Raw genomic sequence first — 20,520 nt, 5'->3', positions numbered from 1 at the left:
AAGTTGCTCAGGAATTAACAGAGATGTCAGTCATGCTTTAGCAGAGCCTAAAAATACTTTCTAGTCAAATGGATTGTCACAGAAACACTGAAAATGTAAAAGGACACGCAGTTCTGATTTCTATAGTTAGCTGCATGGCCATGCTCATATACGAAGAGTCTGTCTTGAGAAGTGGCATACCAATCAAAACAAAACACAATTTATTATCCTAGAGACTATAATAATATTCTTTAACACAGGCACTGTGTCAGTAGGGATGTAGGTTGAAAAGTTTTTGTATATGATTAGTAACTTTGAATATCTTACATGTCAGTGACCAAAGTTGAACCCCTAAATAAGGTCCACACTGTCCCCGATTGAGCAGCCAAAATTGCCAGTAGTTTCTATGAATCTTGGCTGTTCTGAACCTGAGGTGGTATCGAAGGAATGTGAAATTACTTAAAACAATTTTGCATTGGATTCTGTGTCAAAGCTGGGTATTGTCTGCTGGAACGTCTGTGCTGTCTGCTTACAACACATTTAAGGAGAACATAAATGTAATATATTGTCTCTCTCATCGTGGAAAACTTGAGATTTCTTGTGTGCTGCTTCTGTCAGCATCAGTGAGACGTCTCGTTTCCTTACTTTCTACTGAAGTATAATATAGAGATAGTTTGTACTATTCTGCCATGAAATAATACAAATATTTTCTTGGGTACATTGTTTAAAATATATATTATGGGTCAGAAGTGGCCGTTTTGTTTGCAGAACTTCTGTTAGAAAAAGCATTTCATAATATTTATGACTCTGGTTATGTAGATATGGTAGTGGATACTTTCCTAATTATCTTTACATAATTAGATAGAAATTAGTCTCTTTAAAATTGCTTCGATTGTTTCATAGATTGTTCAATGTTTGCTTGTGTCCCTTTTTTTGCTTGTGTATGCGATTAAACTCTTCCAGATACGTATCTGGTATATGCTAAGCTCTTCAACCACCCCGCGTGCTTAGCCTAAATTCACAAAGGAAATAAAATGTTTAAATTTCTGCTTTATGTCTCTATTCTTCTTCAATGACACTTGAAGTTCTGGTAATGTATTTTTATCTTCAAAAGTCAAGCAGCTCTTTAAGTGTTCTTACAGCTTCACATCTACAAAATCATACGGGTAGAAAGGCACTGCCAGAGAGGTTGGGCCTCAGATCTGGCGTGTTATCTGACGTTTGGAGTTTTAACAGGGGATGTCCTGGTTAGTTGCAATATTTTTAGTCCCTGTGCAGGGAATCACCTGTAGGACTCCTCACTGCAAGCAGCTATGAAGCAGTTGTTCCCTCATTCTTCTGCTTTGGGAAGCAGTCTCAGGAGGGGAGCTTTCCGTAACTGCTTTTGAAGCTTGGGTGCTGCCGATATCCTCGCTCATCACACGCCTCACCCGATCCCTGCTCTCCCCGCTGCACTAGCGTGCTCTGGCGTGGCCACGCTCGGCCTCCCCCGTGCCCCCGTCCTCGGCAGCCGCCCCCGGCGCGGAGGGAGGCCCTGCAGCGCGTGGAGGCCCTGCAGCGCGCGGGGACGGCTCACGGCCGGCAGCGGGAAAACCACTGCCGACACGTCCTCGCTTCTGCTCCTGGCCTCTGGCGTACAGATGTACCAAAATGCTGGTTGTCAGTCTGGTTTACAAGATTTGTTGTTGGCCTGTCGATAGTAACGTGCTGGTTATTTAAACTTTATTGAGGCAAACATTTTGAGCTGCATACCCTCGGTGCACATTAGATTAACTAGAGATTGACACCTGCGAACACGTGGAACAGTATATAGTACCCATGCTTCAGTCTCATTAAAACTGATGAATTAAGTTTGTGAACCTATATACCTAATGTCTTTATTTTCAGTCACCGCTGTCTTGATTCTGTATGCATAATAATTAGTTTTCAGAATTTGCAGCGTACATCCCCGGGCCATTTTCTGGATATTTATGCAATTAGTTTAATGAACTTTGCTTAGGAGTTGCTATGCGATTAACAGTCATTACCTTCACGGATTGCCCATTTTACAAGTAACCTAGAGATTTCACGTTCCGCAGTTAAGTTTTCTTATTCGCTGCATAAAGCCAAAACATTTTTGCGGCGCACCCGCCCAGCCAGCGAGCAACAAAGGCTGCTGGCTGCCGTCGCACTCCACGGGTAATCCGCTGTCATCCTCCGTCCCTGTCAGCAACTGCCGGAGCAAGGGCTGCTGGCGGAGCCGTTCGGCGGTTTGCCGGGGTTTGCTCTCAGCCCCTGGCCCTTTCATGTCGGCGGGGTTAGGTCGATGAACAGCGAGGGAGGGAACGCGCTGGATCTCCATCCGTACCGCGGTCTCAGCGCGCCCGGTGCTACGCCCGGGTGCTACGCCCGCCCCGCGGGTTTCCCGGCGGCGGGACGCGGGACGCTGCCCTCCTCAGACACGGGCGGGCGCCGGCCCGGCCCGGTCCTCGGGGGTCGGGCGGGAAACAAGCGCTCCCGGGGGGAGGCGGGGGCCAAGCCGGGGCCGGAGGAGCCAGCGGGGCCGGGGCGCGGCGCGGGCGAGCCCGCCGCCCGGGCGCGGAGGCGGCGCGGCCGCGGCCGGGCCCGGCCACCGCCGCTCGGCGGTAACCGCCCGCGGCCGGACTGCAGCGGGAGCGCGGCCCGCCGCCTCCCCCGCCCCCCCGGCGGAGCGAACCACTGCGGCTCGCCCAGGAGGTGAGGCACCTGTCACCCGCCGGCGGCGGCGGCGGCGGGCGGCCCGGCGGCGGGCGGCGGCGGCGGCTCGGGGCGCGTCCCGCGGCGGGGGCGCGGCGGCCGCGGCGCGGCGGAGGGGCGGGCGGCGGGCGGGAGCGCTGCTGCGGCGGGGCGCGGCGGCTCTCCTCCCCCGCGCCGCCGCCGCGGGTGTGCGCGCGGAGCCGTGTCGGTGCCCCAGCCGCCGCCGCCGCCTGCAATGGCGTTGAGGCGCCGCGGCGGTTGCTGCCTCCTGTCAGGCGGGCGGCGGCAGCAGCGGCCGTTCTCCACCGAGGCGCCGAGCCGCCGCGGGCCGGAGGAGGAGCGGGGGCAGCGCTGAGGCGGGAGGCTGGGGGAGCCCGCCGCGGCTCTCGGCTGGGTAAGGCGGCGTGCGCGCTCGGCGGGAGAGGCGCCGGGCTCCGCGGGGGAGCCAGCCCGGTCACCGGGCTTTTGTTTCCCGGGGCCCGGCCGCGCGGGGGCGGCTGCCCGGGCTCTGCCCCGCCGCAAGGTGCTGCCGCCCGCGGCCCCGCGCCTCCCGCCCGCCGGCGCGGCGGCGGCAGCGGCAGCGGCGCGGCCGCCCGAGGAGGAGCCGCCGCCGCAGGGGCCCCGGCGCTGTCCGCTCGGGTTAAGTTTATTGCCTGCCGCGAGCCCGGCGGGAGCGGCGGGTCTCGCCGGGAGCCGCTGCCGTGTGGCCTTTCCAGTCGCCGGTGGCGATCGGCGGGGGCGGCGGGAGCGGAGCGCGGGGGCGGGCGCGCTTCTCCCGCCGCGGCGGCCGGGTCCCCTGCGCTGGGGGGGGGCACCGGCTGTTGCTGCGCCCAGATGGGGCGTCCCCGGCGCGGCGGGAGCGGCGGCGGCGGCGCGGGCTGGCGGAGCGCGGACTGGGGAGCAGGGACAGAGGGGAAGGGAGAGGGGCTCGGCTCTCGGTGGGCCCTGCGCTGCCCGTGGCGGGGGGGCGGGGGCCGGGGGCGGCCGCCGAGGCCGGGGAGCTCCGGCGCGGCGGCCCCTGCGAGCCCCCCGGGCCGCGGGGTGGGAGCGGATCCAGCCCCTGGCTCCGTTTCTGCAGCTCCTCCTTGGGCATCTCCAGGCTCTTCCAGGTGCTAACACCGCTGCCCGTGACAAGGGGCAACTTTCTCTAACTGGATTTCACTTTCTTCACCGCGTCAACTGCGGATGCTAACTTTGGGTGCAGTTTTTCTTATTCCCTCGAGCTGCTGTTTAGTTTTGCCTTTCGAAGTGTATGACATTTGATGGTATTTCTACCATTGTGTTTCTCTGAGAGAGCAAGGGTTGTCTTGCAATGCCTCGGGGAAGCAGAACCATCATGTTTGCATGAATTGCTTTGTAGTTAGATGTAAGTAACTTAGAGGTTTGATTTTGGGATTTTTTTTTATTATATTTTTTAGAAAAGTTCCCTAACACAGAAGTGATGTTATTTTTCTTGTCACATTGCCTTTCCTTTGCCTGCATGTTTGTGGCATGATACAATACTTTGTGAATGGTAAGATGCGATAATCCAGTCTTTCACTATGGAATGATACTATAGATTGACAACTATGCAATAATCAATTTGAAAAAGTTTGTAGTGACAAATTTTCATGTGTCTGTGCAGTGTTAGGTTGTATTTTTTTTACTATTTTTTTGTAGACTCGTCAAATAACGGTAAATGGAAATTGTGGCTTAAATTTAAAGAAGTACAAGTACCTGACATGATTCAGAAACCCCGCCTTTCTATTGCAGGTTAAATCAGCCATCGTTCTTGAGAGTCCTCCGTTGTGCTGCTTTGTCAGAATTGACTGCATGTGTTTAGATATTTGCCTCCAGATCTTCTGTTGAGCATGGCCCTGCTGAAGGGCAGTGCCGCCTGAGAAAAACACTCTTCAAGAATCTCAGCTGTGACAGACCACTGAGAGCGGTACCGCAGAAACTATGTGAGCTGGTTTTGCGCTCCTGGAGTAAACATGATGAAAACGGAGTCTTCAGGAGAAAGATCAACCCTCCGAAGTGCCTCTCCTCACAGGAATGCTTACAGAACTGAGTTCCAGGCGCTGAAAAGCACCTTTGACAAACCGAAATCAGATGGAGACCAAAAAACGAAAGAGGAAGGAGAGGCCTCGCAGAGCAGGGGAAGGAAATATGGCTCGAATGTCAATAGGATTAAGAACTTATTTATGCAGATGGGCATGGAGCCCAGCGAAAGTGCTGGAGTTACCCCTAAAACCAGGGGGAAGGGTGGCCCCCCATCACCTCAAAGACGAATTAGGCCCAAAGAATTTGTAGAAAAAGCAGATGGTTCAATTGTAAAATTGGAATCATCCGTCTCAGAAAGGATTAGTAGATTTGATACTATCCATGATGGTCCTTCCTATTCCAAGTTTACTGAAACTCGGAAGATGTTTGAGCGAAACGCTCATGAAACGGGACATTCCAATCGCTATTCCCCAAAGAAGGAGAAAGTCATTTCCAATGAGCTTCCGGATGAATGGGGCAGCTCGAAGTCTCACAGAGGCAGCACTGATTCACTGGACAGTCTTAGCCCAAGGACAGAGACCGTCTCTCCAACTGTGAGTCAGCTCAGCGCAGTTTTTGAAAACACTGACTCACACAACGTAATCGCCGTAGAAAAATCGGAGAACAATGAAGAGTACTCTGTAACTGGTCACTATCCGCTAAGCCTCTCGTCTACCGTTGCAAATATTTCCTCCCCAGTTGCAAACCTTGAGGGTTTCAGTCCTCTGAAAGATACCAGCACGTGGTCTCCGCCAGCCAAACAGAGTACAGGCTTGATGTCTGCTGAGAACTCTCAGCAGAACAGCACGCCTTCAGCACTGAGACAGAAGACGTCCACAGGCACTTCAGCAGGTTCAAAAACAACTGAAGAAGTAAAGAAGAGTACGGAGGCAAGTGCTGATTCTGTTGAGAGCTCTGCAGCGAGTCAACAGGATTTGGTCAATGTGCTTGACAGCGAAAGATCGGTGAACAGCTGCGCTAGGAGTAAGTCAAAAACAGAGGCAGAAGTTTCGTTGCAACAAAAGGAACGGTCAGAGCATGCAGAGGGTATCTTTGATAGACCCGAAGCTGCAGAATTACCAAGAAATGTAGCTTCAGGTGTGGATTTTGCCACAGATGCTGTTTCAGATGCTACTGAGACCCATTATGATGAGCCAAGTGAAAAAGAAGTGCATGAAGATGTGAATAATTTTCAGAGTTCCCACGTGTACATGCACTCTGACTACAATGTATATCGGGTACGATCGAGATATAATTCTGACTGGGGAGAGACAGGTACAGAACAGGATGATCAGGATGACAGTGATGAAAATAACTGTTATGAACCCGATATGGAATATTCTGAAATTAATGGATTGCCAGATGAAGATGAAATCCCAGCCAACAGAAAAATACAGTTTAGCCGTGCTCCGATTAAGGTAAAGTTTCCTACGTTCTTTTTCTGCGGTTTGGTTCGTTTTCAAATGCAACTTTATTTGAAGTAGATTTTGACAGCTGATCTCGGCTTTGAAAAGATTGCAGAGGATCTTTCGATACACATTTTTATTACAGTCAGCCAGTGAGCATAATCTTAAATGAATTAAGGAAGCTGAGCTCTGATGAGCTTGTGTCATTTCCTAGACTACTTGATGGCTGACTAAACCAGGAGAAATTGAGAATGACAGCTGGGTTTGCGAAGTTTGAGAATTTTAACATGCGTGTTTTGACTTATATGACTGAACTGTAATCACATGGTGGAACGTAGAAGTGGGTATGTGGTGGCCTTTGTGCTGCTTGTTTTTTTTCACTTGAAATCACAGCTTCTTTAGATCGGCTGGCTTTTCTTCAGCTCTCATCAGTTCTTTAAAGTCCCTGTATTTAAACACTATGTCATGAAACACACTGTGATTCTGTCTCAGTCTTAGAGGACTGTTAATATTCTGCATCTGAATTAGTATCATCTTTTCTAGTAGCATCTTCACTTTTTTAAAACTTTATTTATTAAACATCAATATACGTATATCTGGTATATCTCAGTGCTACAGAAAGGCCAAAGTCCCTTGATGGAAATAGCTAATGAAGGGTGGGTTTCTTGCAGAGCTTTATTTGGTTTGTTTTTAAGTATCTTGAAATTACTGCTAAGAATGTTGTTTCAAGGAATAACTAGTCGTGTTTTGTTGTACCGGCTTTTCACTGCTGAGTCACAGAGTTAAGTATGGAAGTATTTTAGTTCTGAGTTGCTTTTAATGCACATGGTCTCAAATGGACAATTCAAAACTGTAGTAATTTTTTTCCAGAAATGACTCTTGAAAGAGCCATATATGGTGGAATACTTGAAATCTAAGTGTTTTTAAATTAACAGTCCGTAATTGACTGTATTTTCATTGTGTGAGATCGGTAATGAAAATTATTAAATTAACAAACAGAAGTTTCACTATCAAACTTGAAGTAATGCGATTTACAAAATCTGCGTGTACACCACCCGTGCTTTAAGTTAGCGTAAGATGTGTATTTGTATTAGGACGTTCTAATCTGAATGAAGCAACCAGGTTTTCACATCTGTTTATTGGAGGGTGGAGGGCAGGGAACGGCCTTGTGTTCTTTATGCTTCTAAAAGACCATTTTTTACACTGAAACAAAATATTCTGAGCCAAGATAATGGATTTTTTTGTTTTGTTTTGTTAGTATTTTATTCAGGCTTGCGTCATGGACCAAAAATTCTAACAGTGTTTGTGCTCCCTCTAGATTATTCCCATAATTAAAGTAGCTGGTTTTCTTTAATTTTTTGGAGAAGAAGTAGAGAAAACTCTTATTCCAAAGAATTATGAATGTTGTCTCCCCCACCACCTTCCCCCTCAGGCTGTACTAACAGACAAGATGATGTTCTCTCTTCTGAAAGATCTACCAATTCTGTGCAGAGGTTTGTTTTATCATATTTGTTATGGTTCTAACAGATGAGGATTCAGAAAGTGATTACACTGATTTTATTCTTGAGATGGTTGGATTTTCTGCTGTTTCTATTTTGAAAGAGCTAACAGTGACATTATTACTTCAGTATATTGCTGTCGCCTGTCTGAATCACGCTGTCATGCCAAGCGCTGTAAGAGTATTCTCTCAATTATTTAGTTATACAATTTTTCTTTTCTTCTCAAGATATTCATGCTATGTTCATTTCAGATTACTATTATCAAGTAATAATAACAGTCCATCAGGAAAATGCTCTCAAAGTCATTTGTGTAAATAATAAAAGAGTACATTTGTCATGGTTTTCAGCATAAAGCACTCTTAACAAGCTTATCCAAAGTAAAAGAATTGTTGCTTTAATTATTTTAGCATCTTCATTGTAGATAGGAAGAAAACAGAATAAAAGCTGCATTGAGAGAGAACAGTGTAGGAGAGATTGGGAGGTTTGGGAGATCCCTGTGTGATTGCTTTTTGTCCCGGGTGCCTTCAGTGCATGCAATCTGTTCGTCATGTGGGGAAACAGAAGTGAGACCATGTGGAAGGCTTGCACTAAGAGGAAGAAGTGCAGCGAAAGTTGTGGAAAATTAAAAGCTGCTTCTCGAGCCTTCTTCCCTTTTCTCCACAGCGCTCTGTAATTCCCTCGGCAGTGTCAAGCAGCATAAGCCCGGGCGGGCTGCCAGCAGCATCAGGTCACTGCCTGGCCATGGCGCTGCGGGCAGGGACCCGGGAAGGGCAGCTGGAGAATCCCCCGGTGGGTCCTCGGAGGGTCGCGAGTCTCTGGGCTCCTGCGCTGCCTCTCTGGCAGCGCTGCCAATTCGGCACGCTGCTAGGAGGTCGTGAACCGGCTCTGGCAAGCAGTTTCTGCCCGGCAGATAGGTACCAATGAGCAGTGCAGAGGGCAAGGGGCTCTTGTGTTCTGTCCCCTCGCACAGCGCTAGCAGACGAATTTGCGTGACCACTCGCTTCACCCGTCCGTTACGTGGGGATGATGCTTGCTAGCTTGACAGACAGCAACTATTTAAGAATTTTTCTGTTCTAGGCAGTTTTGTGTATTAGTGGGCATAACTGGTTTCACTAATACTTTCCTGAACATCATCTCATGCACAGTGTAACTGAGAGAGAGGAAAATACAAAGCGAGGTAGGAGTATTTTCTGAACTGTTGAAAACTGATTTGTCTTTATTAAAATGAAGCAATTTGTACTTAACTACTCTGCTGGACAGCGGTGTGAAAAGTCCAACCCAAACTCTAGACGTTTATTGCTGATTTCACAGTATTGTACCTCTACTCTCTTCCTACAGGTGAGCTCTGAAATAATAAAAAAAATGGCATTTGAACATGTATACTGTGAAATGAGTGGGTAGTTATTGCCATAAAGTTGCTACTTGAAGGTTTCAACAGGTTTAGATAGACATCTTTGAACTGTTTTTCCAAGGGATTTTTCAGGTAGACATGTCAGAAGTAAATGAGAAGAGTGCTGAGATTGAAGAGCAAAGAGATTTTAGTTACCACCTAAGGGAATCCTTTCTGTTCCTATAGGGGAAATGTTGTGGACTATGAGCAGTAATGAAGTATAGGCAGAAGGATGAATAAATAAAATCTTACTCATCAAACTGATAAAGATTGAATTCTGCTCATCTCCCAAGCAGGAAAAAAAGAGTTATTGAGAAACTCACTATAAAGAGAAGGATTCAAGTCAACAGATGCAGGAAACTGCTCTGTTACAGTCTGTAATTTCGCTATCACAGATCCCGTGCTCCATGGGCCATTTACTCTGCTCTAGGATTATGGGATATGTTTGCTGATCTTGTCTCTGTTGAAAGACCCTTTAGGAGTCGGTGGCTGCCCAGGGGCCATTGCAGGCTTGGAGAGTTTCTAGGTATTTGGAGTGTGGCATCGCTGATGTGAGCAGTTGTGCGTGTCTGTGGGAGCTTAAGTCAGCTTGGTGTCGTTCAATAAAAAACACCTTAAAAGGGCCCAAGAGTTGGTGCTGGTAGTGGGAGTGGGCATGAGTGTGTTGCTAGACAAGGGATGTGCATGTTGATATAGCAGTTGATGTGAGTGTTTATATAGCGATACAGAGGCCTTCATCAGTACTGGCCCATCCTTGTGTTGAGGTGTTGTGTTTCTGCTCAGGGATAGAACTGAAACTCTCCAAAGCAAGTGTAAGAGGTGAAAAAGTTAAGTAAATGTGATGAGGAAAAAAATACCCTGGTTTTGCCAGGGATACTTTTCTACACAAAAAAGCAGAAACTCTGTGATTTATTGGCCTTTTGTTGAGTTTTGCAGGGTTTCCTGAGGGTTGGGTTATATACCACTTCCCAAACATTGTGGGCTCATTGGACAAGGTTTGCCAGTAGTGCAAAATTCACTAGGTCATGGCTTTCCACACTCTAGCAAATGGAAGTGTATTGATTGTCCAAATCAAAGTCCTTTTTGAGCCATGCTTCCTCCATCCTGGATAGAATTAGGATGGAAGAGTAATATGTACCTCTTCTCCTCTCTCCAAGTCCAGAATGTCTGGTATCTTGATAGCTGATGGCTGCATCTTCAGTTAGTGCCCTATTTCTGTCACCAGGTACACGTTAAACCATTTAAAGCTGTTAGCAGCAATTGGTATCTCCCACTTAGCCTCCTTTTGTGACTTTCTGCTTTGCTGACTTGGCCCTACCTGCCTAAGGGGTTGGAGAGGGTTGGGCAGTGTGTGATCAGACCATAAGGCAGACAGCAGGTAACTCGTGGTGCAGTGAGGGGTTTTAGCCCAAGCTGCTGCGGCAGTTGTTATGGTTCCATAAAGCTTCCTTAGGGTGCAGTGGTGGTGAAGGGACCTCTCTGCAGACCTCTCTGAGGTTTGGGGTGGGTGGGGGCGAGGGTAACAGGAATGGAAGGGATATAGCAAATGGCTCTTCCATGCTTCAGCTAATTCCATACGAAGGGATTATGATCACTAGTGCCCGTGCCTCATATGTTCTTCCTCTCTTTTGTCATGCAGCATGACTGAATCTTATACCTTGCAGCATTTCAGTTTTCCAGATCATGGTTTGTTCAAATGATTTTCAGGAATCAAAATTTGTGCTTCTCTCTCTCCCTCTCTCTGAGCCTTTGAAGAGGTTTTACAAGAAGCGCTGTGACTGTAGTTTAGTGTAAAATATAAATGCCATTTGTATTTAACAGTTGTTTTGAAATTTCTTATGAACTATATGGTGCTTTTTCCTTATTAAAAATCAGTTCAAAGAGCAAGTCTTCTAGTTATTCCTCGTTTCTCTCACTAAAATGTATTCGGGAACGTAAACAGTGGGAAGGAAAGAATCTGAAACAATCTGACCCTGTAATTACTTTGGAAATTTTTACTGTCTAAAATATTATTATTCTTTGTCTGGTAAGCATCAAAATAAAGTATGCGGAAACATTTTCAAGTTTTAGTGTTGAAAAAGAACATATTTCTTTGCCTGATTCAATGTTTAGTATGGTATTTACCTGTTGTTGTTAAAATGTTGAACTATTTTGGGTCATAGAAGTCATAAGCGAGGGTTACCCATCCACAAGCACTGTACAGTCCCTGGCTCCAAACTTGCCAATGCTTCTATTTGTGTTTTACTTAAGTGAATACGGAGTTGGATTTACATGACCTCCAGATCTCCCTTCCAACCTCAGTGAGCCTATGGTTCTGTAAATAAAGTAGTCCCAGCAGGTGTTAGGACACTTGTTGAAGGCAGATGTGGAAGACCAGACTTGCAGAAAGATCCTGAAGGTATATTAGATTTAAAATGATTACAGAATCTGAGAAATTCATCCACTTTTGAATGGGTTAATTAAGAAACCTTACAGATAAATAAAGATGTGTAGCTTCCTTCTGAAATCACTGAAAGAGTATTTTCCTTTCCATAAATTTGGTTTTCCACTCTAGCTCCTGTGTCCGTGCTTTGTTTACAACATTAGGAGTGGGTGGTAGTTCTGACTAAAGCATGAAACTAGATGTTAAGTAGGCTTAGGCTCTGTCTCCTGTAATGTTGAATAAATCACTGAACCTTTACGCTGGTATTTGAATTCTGTAAAATGGGCAGCAAATTGGTTATTAATTCCATTGATCTCGACTTGTGAAGTAGTTTGAGATACTGAGCTATTGCTTGGGTAGCTTGAAATGTGTGTATTCTGCTGCATAAAATGACCTTATACTTTTTTCAGGTATTGTGAAGTATGGGAAATTCTACAGACTTAAGTAGTAATAAAATATGTTGTACTGCAAGGATTGTGATGCTAACTTTGATTATTCGTAAAAGTTAATGTAAAACCAGGTTATTTCTTCTGGTGGTAGGATATATAGAGTGTTTCTGGGACCTGGTCTTTTATTTCAGTTACATTTGTTATGAAAGATCTTGTTATGAACGACAGAACCTTTTATATATATTTGTCAGGGAAAGGAATGAGAAGTAAATATTAAGGGTTCAGAGACTGGATGCTCTTAGATAAAGAACAACAATGAAGGGATAAAGCATTCCAGAACAAGTTGCTATTTTGGTTATTAAAAGGTAAGTCTGTTCTACATGGTTATCTCGTACGTGAAGCGTACCATTGAGTTGGAATTGTATACTTTCACTGGATGAGTCTTTCACACACAGTAATTTCAGATGCAAAAGAGTTTTCTTGTATTAAGTATACATGGAATTATTGGAATACAGTAGACGGAATGAAGTTATTTGCCTGCCACGATATGCTGTGGAGGCTTTAACTCTTGTATAGGTCATAATATCACTACTACATCTAGGGGCCAGTTACTGCTGGATGCAATGTTCACACACAGTTACTGAACTAAAAAGAAATAATGTTGCTTTAAACTGGGTTTTATAAGCATTGAGGACATTCTAGAAGAGCTGTTTGTAGAAACCAAGTTTGGATTGAATAATTGGCATCAGAGGCTTATGCGGTTTAGAATGAAAGGGGTTTCCAATTAAAGGTTTTGAATTTCAAAAATGCAGACTGAGAAACTGTAGGGAAATGGTTGGAAATTAGTTGAACCAAAGAGCTAAAGGAGCTAACGGTGGGGTTCTTGGAACCTGTTTGATTTAGAATTAGAAAAAGTGCGTAGGATTTGCATCCCAAGAAAAAGCAGAATACACGAGCAGAATAATTGCAGACCTAATCAGAAGAAAAGCCAGCCAAAGAGAATATCAGAAGCTAGGCAAGAACTTGCAAGGAGTGCAAAAGTGGTTGTTCAAAAAATGAAGACTGTCATAGAGTTCAGAAGTCTTAAAGTGTAAATAAGATGTTGCCAGAAGTCAAGCTGTGTTTGACCTTGTAAAGGAAAATAATCCAAGTAGTAAAAAGCTATTTATCCATTAATAATGAAACAAGAAAGGAAGTTGAGTGTTATACAGTGAGCGTGAGGTTACGATTAGAGCTATCACCCCCAGTTTATATTAATATTTTGCCTTTGGTTTTGGTGCAGTTGGTCATGTTGAACATGGAATTGGAATTAAGAGTGAAATAAACGTATACAGGTGGAAACTCTTACAGTGGAAATTCTTATAGTGAAACGAAGATGAAACAGAAGTTCCTAGTGCTCAGGTTTGTAGGGGGCTGGGTGAAAGAAGTTGTATTTTAGAAAGTCTTGTAGCAAACATTTCAAAACAAACAGAACACTGTCAAAATAGAGATGGCATTTAACTGCAGAAGAGCAAATGCAGTAGCTGTTTTTCAGAAAATAGAGAAGGGGTGGTTCTGGCAGCTTGAAAATTATTAATCTTTTTTTTTTTTTTTTTTCCAGTAGCAAAGCAATAGAAAAAAACTTTAAAAAGAATCAAAGGCAGGGAGGCAAATGGAAAAGTGGAATACATGTAAATGGATTTATGAGAGGTAGCATATGTCAGACTAAATTAGTGTCTGCCTTTGATAAGATAGAAGACCTTGTTAAAAATTTCAGTAGTTCTGTCTCAGAAAGTTGGAGCACGCTAATGACACTTGCTTTTGACGGAAAGTGGGGAAGCCTTATCATTGCATAGGATTACAGTAAAATACAGGTGACTGGGAGGACTCTAGTGGAGATGGATTTATGAGCCAAGAAGTTTCACGGCAAACTAGTGACTCATTTGTAGGGGATGACAGCTAAGGAGAAAGCCACTCTGTGACTCGCTCGCGCAGAATGACAGCAGTAACCCGCGGTGCGATGCAGCTGTGAGGAAGGGAAATGGCATTCTAGATACACGAACCAAAATATTTTGGTAGCGGTAGGGAATTGTGAGTGTCATTTTATAACTCGCTAAGGGGACTTCATCTGGAACGTCTGGTGGATTCTGCTTAAGGCAAGTGAGTATGCAGCAAAGGCTGCAGCAACTTGCTGCTCTTAATTTGTCTTTTTCTTGGTTAATTCTATCATAAAACAGGGGGCTTAAGAACTTTCTCTTGCTCAGTGAGGGATGACAAAGCCTGAAAAAGAGCATAATTGCACCTGGTATCTTCATAAAGAAAAAGCACCTGAAGGCTAAGGGGCAGCATTCAACTTTTAAGGTGGAATTGAGCATTTTCCAACTAAGATTAGAGAATCGTAATAGCAGGCCATGATACAGGCAATTTCCTTCTCTTTTCCTATCTTCCTAATAGACTACTGTATTGTCTAGCAGTGTCTATTAATTCTATTAAGAGTTGGGATTTCTTTCAGCACTGTTGAACTTGCAGGCCATAAATCATCTATTAAAAAAAGTACCTGACATTCCTGTTGATGGTACAAAGCAACAGCTGTTATTCTGTGGCAGCCTTTTTTATATAGAAAGTATTCTAGTGAGAGCAGAAGCTAATTTGACTTGCCAGAGTTGATTCAAGAGACCACTCAGATATTTCCATATGATAAAGTCAGTGGAAGGTGTGAATGCAGAATTTATCTCTGAGACCCATTTGCCTTGCGTTATTACACATGCAGCTGCACTTCCTAGTCTGTGCACATCTGTAACTTTTTATGTTCCTCTCTGCAGTCTCCATCTGCCTTAGTATTCAGTGCGTAATCTCAAGGGCGTAAGATGCTAGTTCACATTGAAAGGATATCTTTTAATATTCAGACTGCTGCATGTAGGCCTAGTGCCTTTTATTTGATAAAATACCTGTATTTCAAATTTACTATTCACATTATTTGGTTAAAAGCAATAGGCTATAGAGGCTTTTAAAAGTCGTACCGTCAAACTCCTGTCTAATTCATCCAGATCATGGCCTTTATCATAAAAAAAAAAACCCAAGGTTTTATCCAGCTTGTAATTGTCTTTACATCTTTATAAGCTTGCAGTCATCTTTAAGATGGACTCTGACATATTTAGGTGCTGACATATTTAGATTCTGTAGATATGTTGATTCTGACATATTTAAATACTTACCTGTTAGCTCTACCTTCTTCGAAGCCCAAAGATACTGTTCATTAATGTCAACTTGGGTGATTGTCCAGTAAATTTCATTGTGTGTGGACTGCTTAAACAGAATACTCAGAATATTTTAATACTGTATTTTTTTTTCACAAGGGCAAACCAGAGAGGTCTCATGAATCTAGAGATTTAGAGAACTCTTGAAAAAGCTGGTAATTCAGAAGTGTGGCATAGTGCACTAATGCAAACGAGAATGTTTCAGTATGGTGTTTGGGAGCATGAGACTGCCAGACCACATAGCCCTTTATTCCTCTTTGCTCAGCCTTTTTCTCTGAAGTAGTTGCTCAGTTTTATCTCCCTCTGTTAATCTGGTAGTTTGACTAAAAATTGCCACCTTGATGTTTTGCACATTTCTTTCATGTTGATATTTAAGATGCAGGGAGGGAAATACCATTAAACAGGTGTGGGTTTTTTTTTTTTTCTTTTCTTTTTTCCCCTTCTCTCTATGTGGCCAGTAAAGCAGTTTCCAACCTTAACAGCTGTGGATCCAAAATAACTGCTAAGACTTACTGTGGTTTACTACAAGTGCATGACGCAGTCATTAACAGTAAGTCTTGACCATTAAAAAGGGGAAGTTATGCTCGACCAACCTCATAACCTTCTACAGTGAAATGACTGGCTTGATAGATGAGGGAGGAGCAATGGATCTTGTCTACATTCACTTCAGTAAGGCTTTTGACATAACATCCTCATAGAGAAGCTGATGAAGTAGGGGCTGGATGAACAGACAGTGAGGTGGATTAAAAACTGGCTGTACAGAGAAGTGGGCAGACAGGAGCCTCATGAAGTTCAGCAGGGAGAATTACAAAGTCCTGCACTTGGGGAGGAAAATGCCCCATGCACCAGTATATGCTGGGGGCCACCCAGCTGGAAAGCAGCTTTGCAGAAGAGGGCCTGGGGTCCTGGTGGACACCAAGCTGAACATGAGCCAGCAATGTGCCCTTGTGGCAAGGAAGGCTAATGGTATCTTGGGCTGCATTAGGAGGAGTGTTGCCAGGCAGGTCGAGGGAGGTGATCCTTCCCCTCTGCTCAGCGCTGGTGAGGTCACACCTGGAGTGCTGGCTCCTCTTCTGGGCTCCCCAGTGCAAGAGACAGGAGAGAGTACAATGAAGGCCCATGAAGATGAAGAAGGGACTGGAGCATCTCTCCTATGAGGAAAGGCTGAGGGAGTTCTGACTGTTTAGCCTAGAGAAGAGAAGGCTCAGGGGATATATATATATCTATATATCTATATGTATGTGTGTGTGTATATATATATATATTTACCTGAAGGGAGGGTGCAAAGAAGATGGAGTCAGGCTCTTTTCAGTGGTGCCCAGTGACAGGATGCGGCAATGGACACACACTGAAACACAGGAGGTTCCATCTGAGCATCAGGAAACGCTTTTTCCCTGTGAGGGTGACCAAGCATGGGCATAGGTTGTCCAAAGAGGTTTTGGAGACTCCATCCTTGGAGATAACTCAAAAGCTGTCTGGACATGGTCCTGGGCAACCAGTTCTAGATGGCCCTGCTTGAGCAGATGACCTCCATAGGTCCCTTCCAACCTCAGCCATCCTGTGGTTCCGTGGTTTCATATAAATCAGAAAAAAAATCTTTTCCTGATAGTGAACTTTGGCAAAGGAAGCAGCTAAATTGCATCCAAGATGAATTATTTTATTATTTGTAAAATATACTAAGTGACCTCTCAGATTATTTATCAAATTATAAGAGTTCATGGTTTTGCAAATCCAAAGGTGGTGCAGAAGCTCCAATAGGTTTTCCCTGATTGTAATGGTTAACTTTATTTAAATATATATGAATATTTTAACAAGAGGTCATTGAATACAGCTTGAATTGTTACCTGTAATTACAGTGGAGTGGGGTCAAATAAAGATTTCTGGGATGCAGAGGCTTTTTTATGTGTTTTCCTTCCCCTAAAATACATAAACATTTAGGTAGGGAAGGCCTGGATTGTTTATGAGTTGTCATGAAGCTTTATCCCTTCTTTTTCAATGACTGTAATTTAGATTTAATTGTTAATTGAAATCTGAGTATTAAATATTGTATTGGTGCTTCATTGTAGAACATGGTCATGATACTGAATTTTCCCGGACTTTAAACAATTATGAAGTATCTGGAAGATGCAGCACTTTGCAAGAAAAGCGTAGGGAAGAACTGCAGCTCTGTTGACTTGATGGTACCTTTGCTGTTTGGCAAGTGTGTCACCTTGGTGGTACGAGTGGGATGACTTCCTTGTGCGTGCGTACATCTACGACCCCTAAGAGATAGTTAAGTTCAGTTTAAGGATTGATGGTAGCCTTTTAATGTTTCCTATTAATGAGAACCTAGACCCACCACAGTCAATCAAAATAACTATCTAAGGAATGGTTTTAAGGGGGTTCTTTTGGTCCATATTTTGTTGTATTATAGCATGAGCAGATTGACCTAACTTTAGAAGTAGCATTTAGCAATGCCAAAAGATTTTTGGGAAATATTTAATATTGGGAAAATATTTATGATTAAGAGGAGAAATTAAAAACAGCCTGTACAAAAATAAAACTGTTGAGGGTTAGCGTTCATTTGCAGCAGAGGCAAAGCCCACTAGTATTTTGCATGTAGCTGTAGCTGAAGTCTGTATTGCTGTTGCTGTCCTGCAGCTGGGTAAGCCCTGGTTGGAATGGGAACATGAGCCGGATAGGATACTCAAAAGCTCTGGTCAAACCGGTACATAATTCCACACTGTGCTGTACACCTTCAGTGCAATCTCAAAATTACTCACTTCATAAAAGGTACCGAGCTGCTAACATTGTCTAGTTTATCTATTAAATCCTTCTGATAATGATGGAGAGAGGCATTTTGCTGATTTCGTAAAGCACAAGAGCTCCCAGAAGAGAGACCGATGTGTATGGCTAAGATGACAAACAGCAATTTATGAAACATGAGAGAGATTAGTGGGAAGTTTTTTGAGTAGCACTTTGAATAAATGGATTAAAACAGAAAGACAGTGAGTGGTATAAAGTAGATTGTTCTTCACTCTTTTGGCTTAAAAGTGGATCTGTTAAAACAGCCCTCCTGTGCCCATATATAACTTTATTTTATTTTTCTAGTCCAGAGGCTTGCTTCTGTCCCTAAGCCCTGGAGAACCCCTGTAGTTAATCCATGCCATTAAGAACCAAACATTTCTGAGCTTGAGAAAGCTGGATTTAGCTTCCAGCAGCACAGCGATGAGAACCACAGGGGCTTGGCCGGGGGGGTGGCGGAGCAGTGGGGGTCTCCTTCCCCAGCCGGGCGATGGGGTGGGAGCGCGGGCTGAGCTGGAGCCTGGTCAGCAGCCAGCACCCTGCCTTGGCTGGGACCTGCCACAGCGTTCGTAAGCCAATGCAGCTGGTATACGGGAGCTCTGCACTTGCAGCATTTAGGATTCAAAGAAGCCGTAGGGCAGGTTTGTGGCCTTTTCTAAGAGCTAACTGCTTACCACTGCATCAGTAGTCCCACAGTATAGCATTATCTGAAATATGCAACTGAACTCTTTCTTCACCATTTTGCCTCAATTGACTTTCTGATGTTATCTGAGTATTGTACTCTGCCTCGTAGACTTTTTTTAAAATGTAGTTTGTGGTTGTCTTCTCTTCTTTTTTTTCCCCTGTATTGATTCTGGACATTTGCCAGGCTGCAGTTAGTTTTGTTGATGGCTTAGGACATAATTTCCTTTTTTATCCTCAGTATTCTTGTTTTCTAGGGCTACATACTTGACATTTTGCGTTACATTATGTAGCAAATATATAGCAACAGCAAAATAAAATAGCAAAAAAAAAAAACCCACACAAAAGCTTCTTTTTAAATTGTCAGTTCATTAATTTTTTGTCATTGTTTTATGTAGAGCATATTCAACATTCAAAAGACTGAAGAATTTACTGTGGTGCTCTTTTTTTTTTAACTGAGTTTATTTTTTTACAGCATTATCTGTGGTTGTTTTATTTTGCTTATTGTATTTTGTTATTTGTAATAAGTAAATAATGTTTGAAATGTATAGCTTCATATCCACAGAGGCTCTGTAAATCCTGTTCATTCTCTGGTTGTTCTTGTTCTCTGCACAGATCTTTCTGTCTGACTTCACGCTTTGGTTTTAATAGCTTGCAGCTTTGTTGTGTGAGACAACAAAACCTAGATGTGCCATATGTTCCACTGCAGTTTTCCTTAAACCTGTGGCTGACACCTGAGAAGAGAGGAAGCATCTTCTCTGGGCCGTGTTGTGTGGAGTATCTGCTTCACCTGGCCAACTTATAGGTGGATCTGCTGCCATGCCTTTTTACAATATACGCTTGTACACCTAGAAAAGTAAGAATTAAAGGAACAAACTTATTTAAATGTGTATGCAGATACTTGACTAATAAAATATTGTAGTGGTAATTCATCAACAGGCTTTGAAAGAGAAATTTTTGTCTTAAAAACTCTGTAATTTATTCTTTGATGATAAACATAATGCTCCCAGAGGTTCGAGGCTTGCTTTAGCTGCAACAATTTCTGCAGTGCAAGGTAAACCTGGCAGGAGGGTGTAGCAAAAATGTCTGTTAGTGGTAAGCATGGCATGACTTCTCTCTGGTATAATGTATTTTTTGTTCTCTTTTAAACAAGAGTGGTACTATAGTCATGAAATACTAGATCAAATTCTTTGTCTTTTATTAGCACTGGAATTCCAAGATACAACATCACTTGGTGACTTGCTGAATAATAGTTGTCTTTTAATGACTGTCTTGGGTTACTTTACTCTGAAAATGAAGGTCAGAGTTTTATCTTTTGTCTCACTATCTGAAAAAAACCACCAGCAGCAGCAGAAAAGGAGGACTACCCCTCATCCCCCTTTTAGACCTCAGATTTGATTAAGTTTCTAAAGTGGAAAAAATACAATTATAGAATAAATTACATTTAAAATATCTTACTTTGAATCAACTGCTTCTGCTAATATCCATATCCATGTATTTGGTGCAGACATCAGTGTTACCATCAGAAACAGGATATTTTTGGGACTCCCTGACATTTTGCAGCCCTTTGTCATGCTGCCGTCATGAACTTGATCAGTAAATTAGCTTAGTAGTAGTGATAGCAGGTTTCCAGGAGTTAAACCACTGGCTCTGATTAACTTCACTGAGCTTGCATGTAAGAATTCCTCACGGCACGTGAGGGGGTATCAAACCGAACTACACTGTACTATGCAAACTATAAATTACAAGATTGGCAGACAACAGTGCTGGAAACTGTCGTTACAGCAGTACTGAGTCACGTGTCGTCTTCTGCACCATTTGGTTAGCACATAGGGAGTAGAAAATAAGGTATCAGCGTGCACTGATAACAGGGCAACTGGACAGACAGGACGATGGCAATGACCTGAAGAAGCACACAGATACTAATTCTTCTGCTCTTACGCCGCATTTGGCAGTGATGAACAGAGTGGGCATCAGGAGAGCTGCAAAACTGACAG

The 20,520-nt window shown here is 43.9% G+C and overlaps 1 protein-coding gene across 4 annotated transcripts in view; it reads left to right on the top strand.

Annotated features, from left to right (window-relative positions):
• Positions 1 to 2,875: 2,875 nt before the first annotated feature.
• PPP1R9A (protein phosphatase 1 regulatory subunit 9A) overlaps positions 2,876 to 20,520 on the top strand; it is a 149,935-nt gene continuing 132,290 nt past the window's right edge. For all 4 annotated transcript variants that reach the window (XM_087774553.1, XM_087774542.1, XM_087774531.1 and 1 more), the window contains exons 1-2: positions 2,876 to 3,088; positions 4,447 to 6,134. In XM_087774553.1, the coding sequence (XP_087630679.1) occupies positions 4,668 to 6,134 (1,467 nt within the window). In that variant the 5' untranslated portion in view covers positions 2,876 to 3,088; positions 4,447 to 4,667. The remainder of the gene's footprint in view (positions 3,089 to 4,446; positions 6,135 to 20,520) is intronic.

The sequence above is a fragment of the Nipponia nippon genome, unplaced genomic scaffold (assembly GCF_047370975.1).
Source record: "Nipponia nippon isolate SJK-2023a ecotype South Korea unplaced genomic scaffold, ASM4737097v1 scaffold_1, whole genome shotgun sequence".
NCBI classification, from domain to species: domain Eukaryota; kingdom Metazoa; phylum Chordata; class Aves; order Pelecaniformes; family Threskiornithidae; genus Nipponia; species Nipponia nippon.
This window is presented reverse-complemented; position numbering and strand designations above follow the sequence as displayed.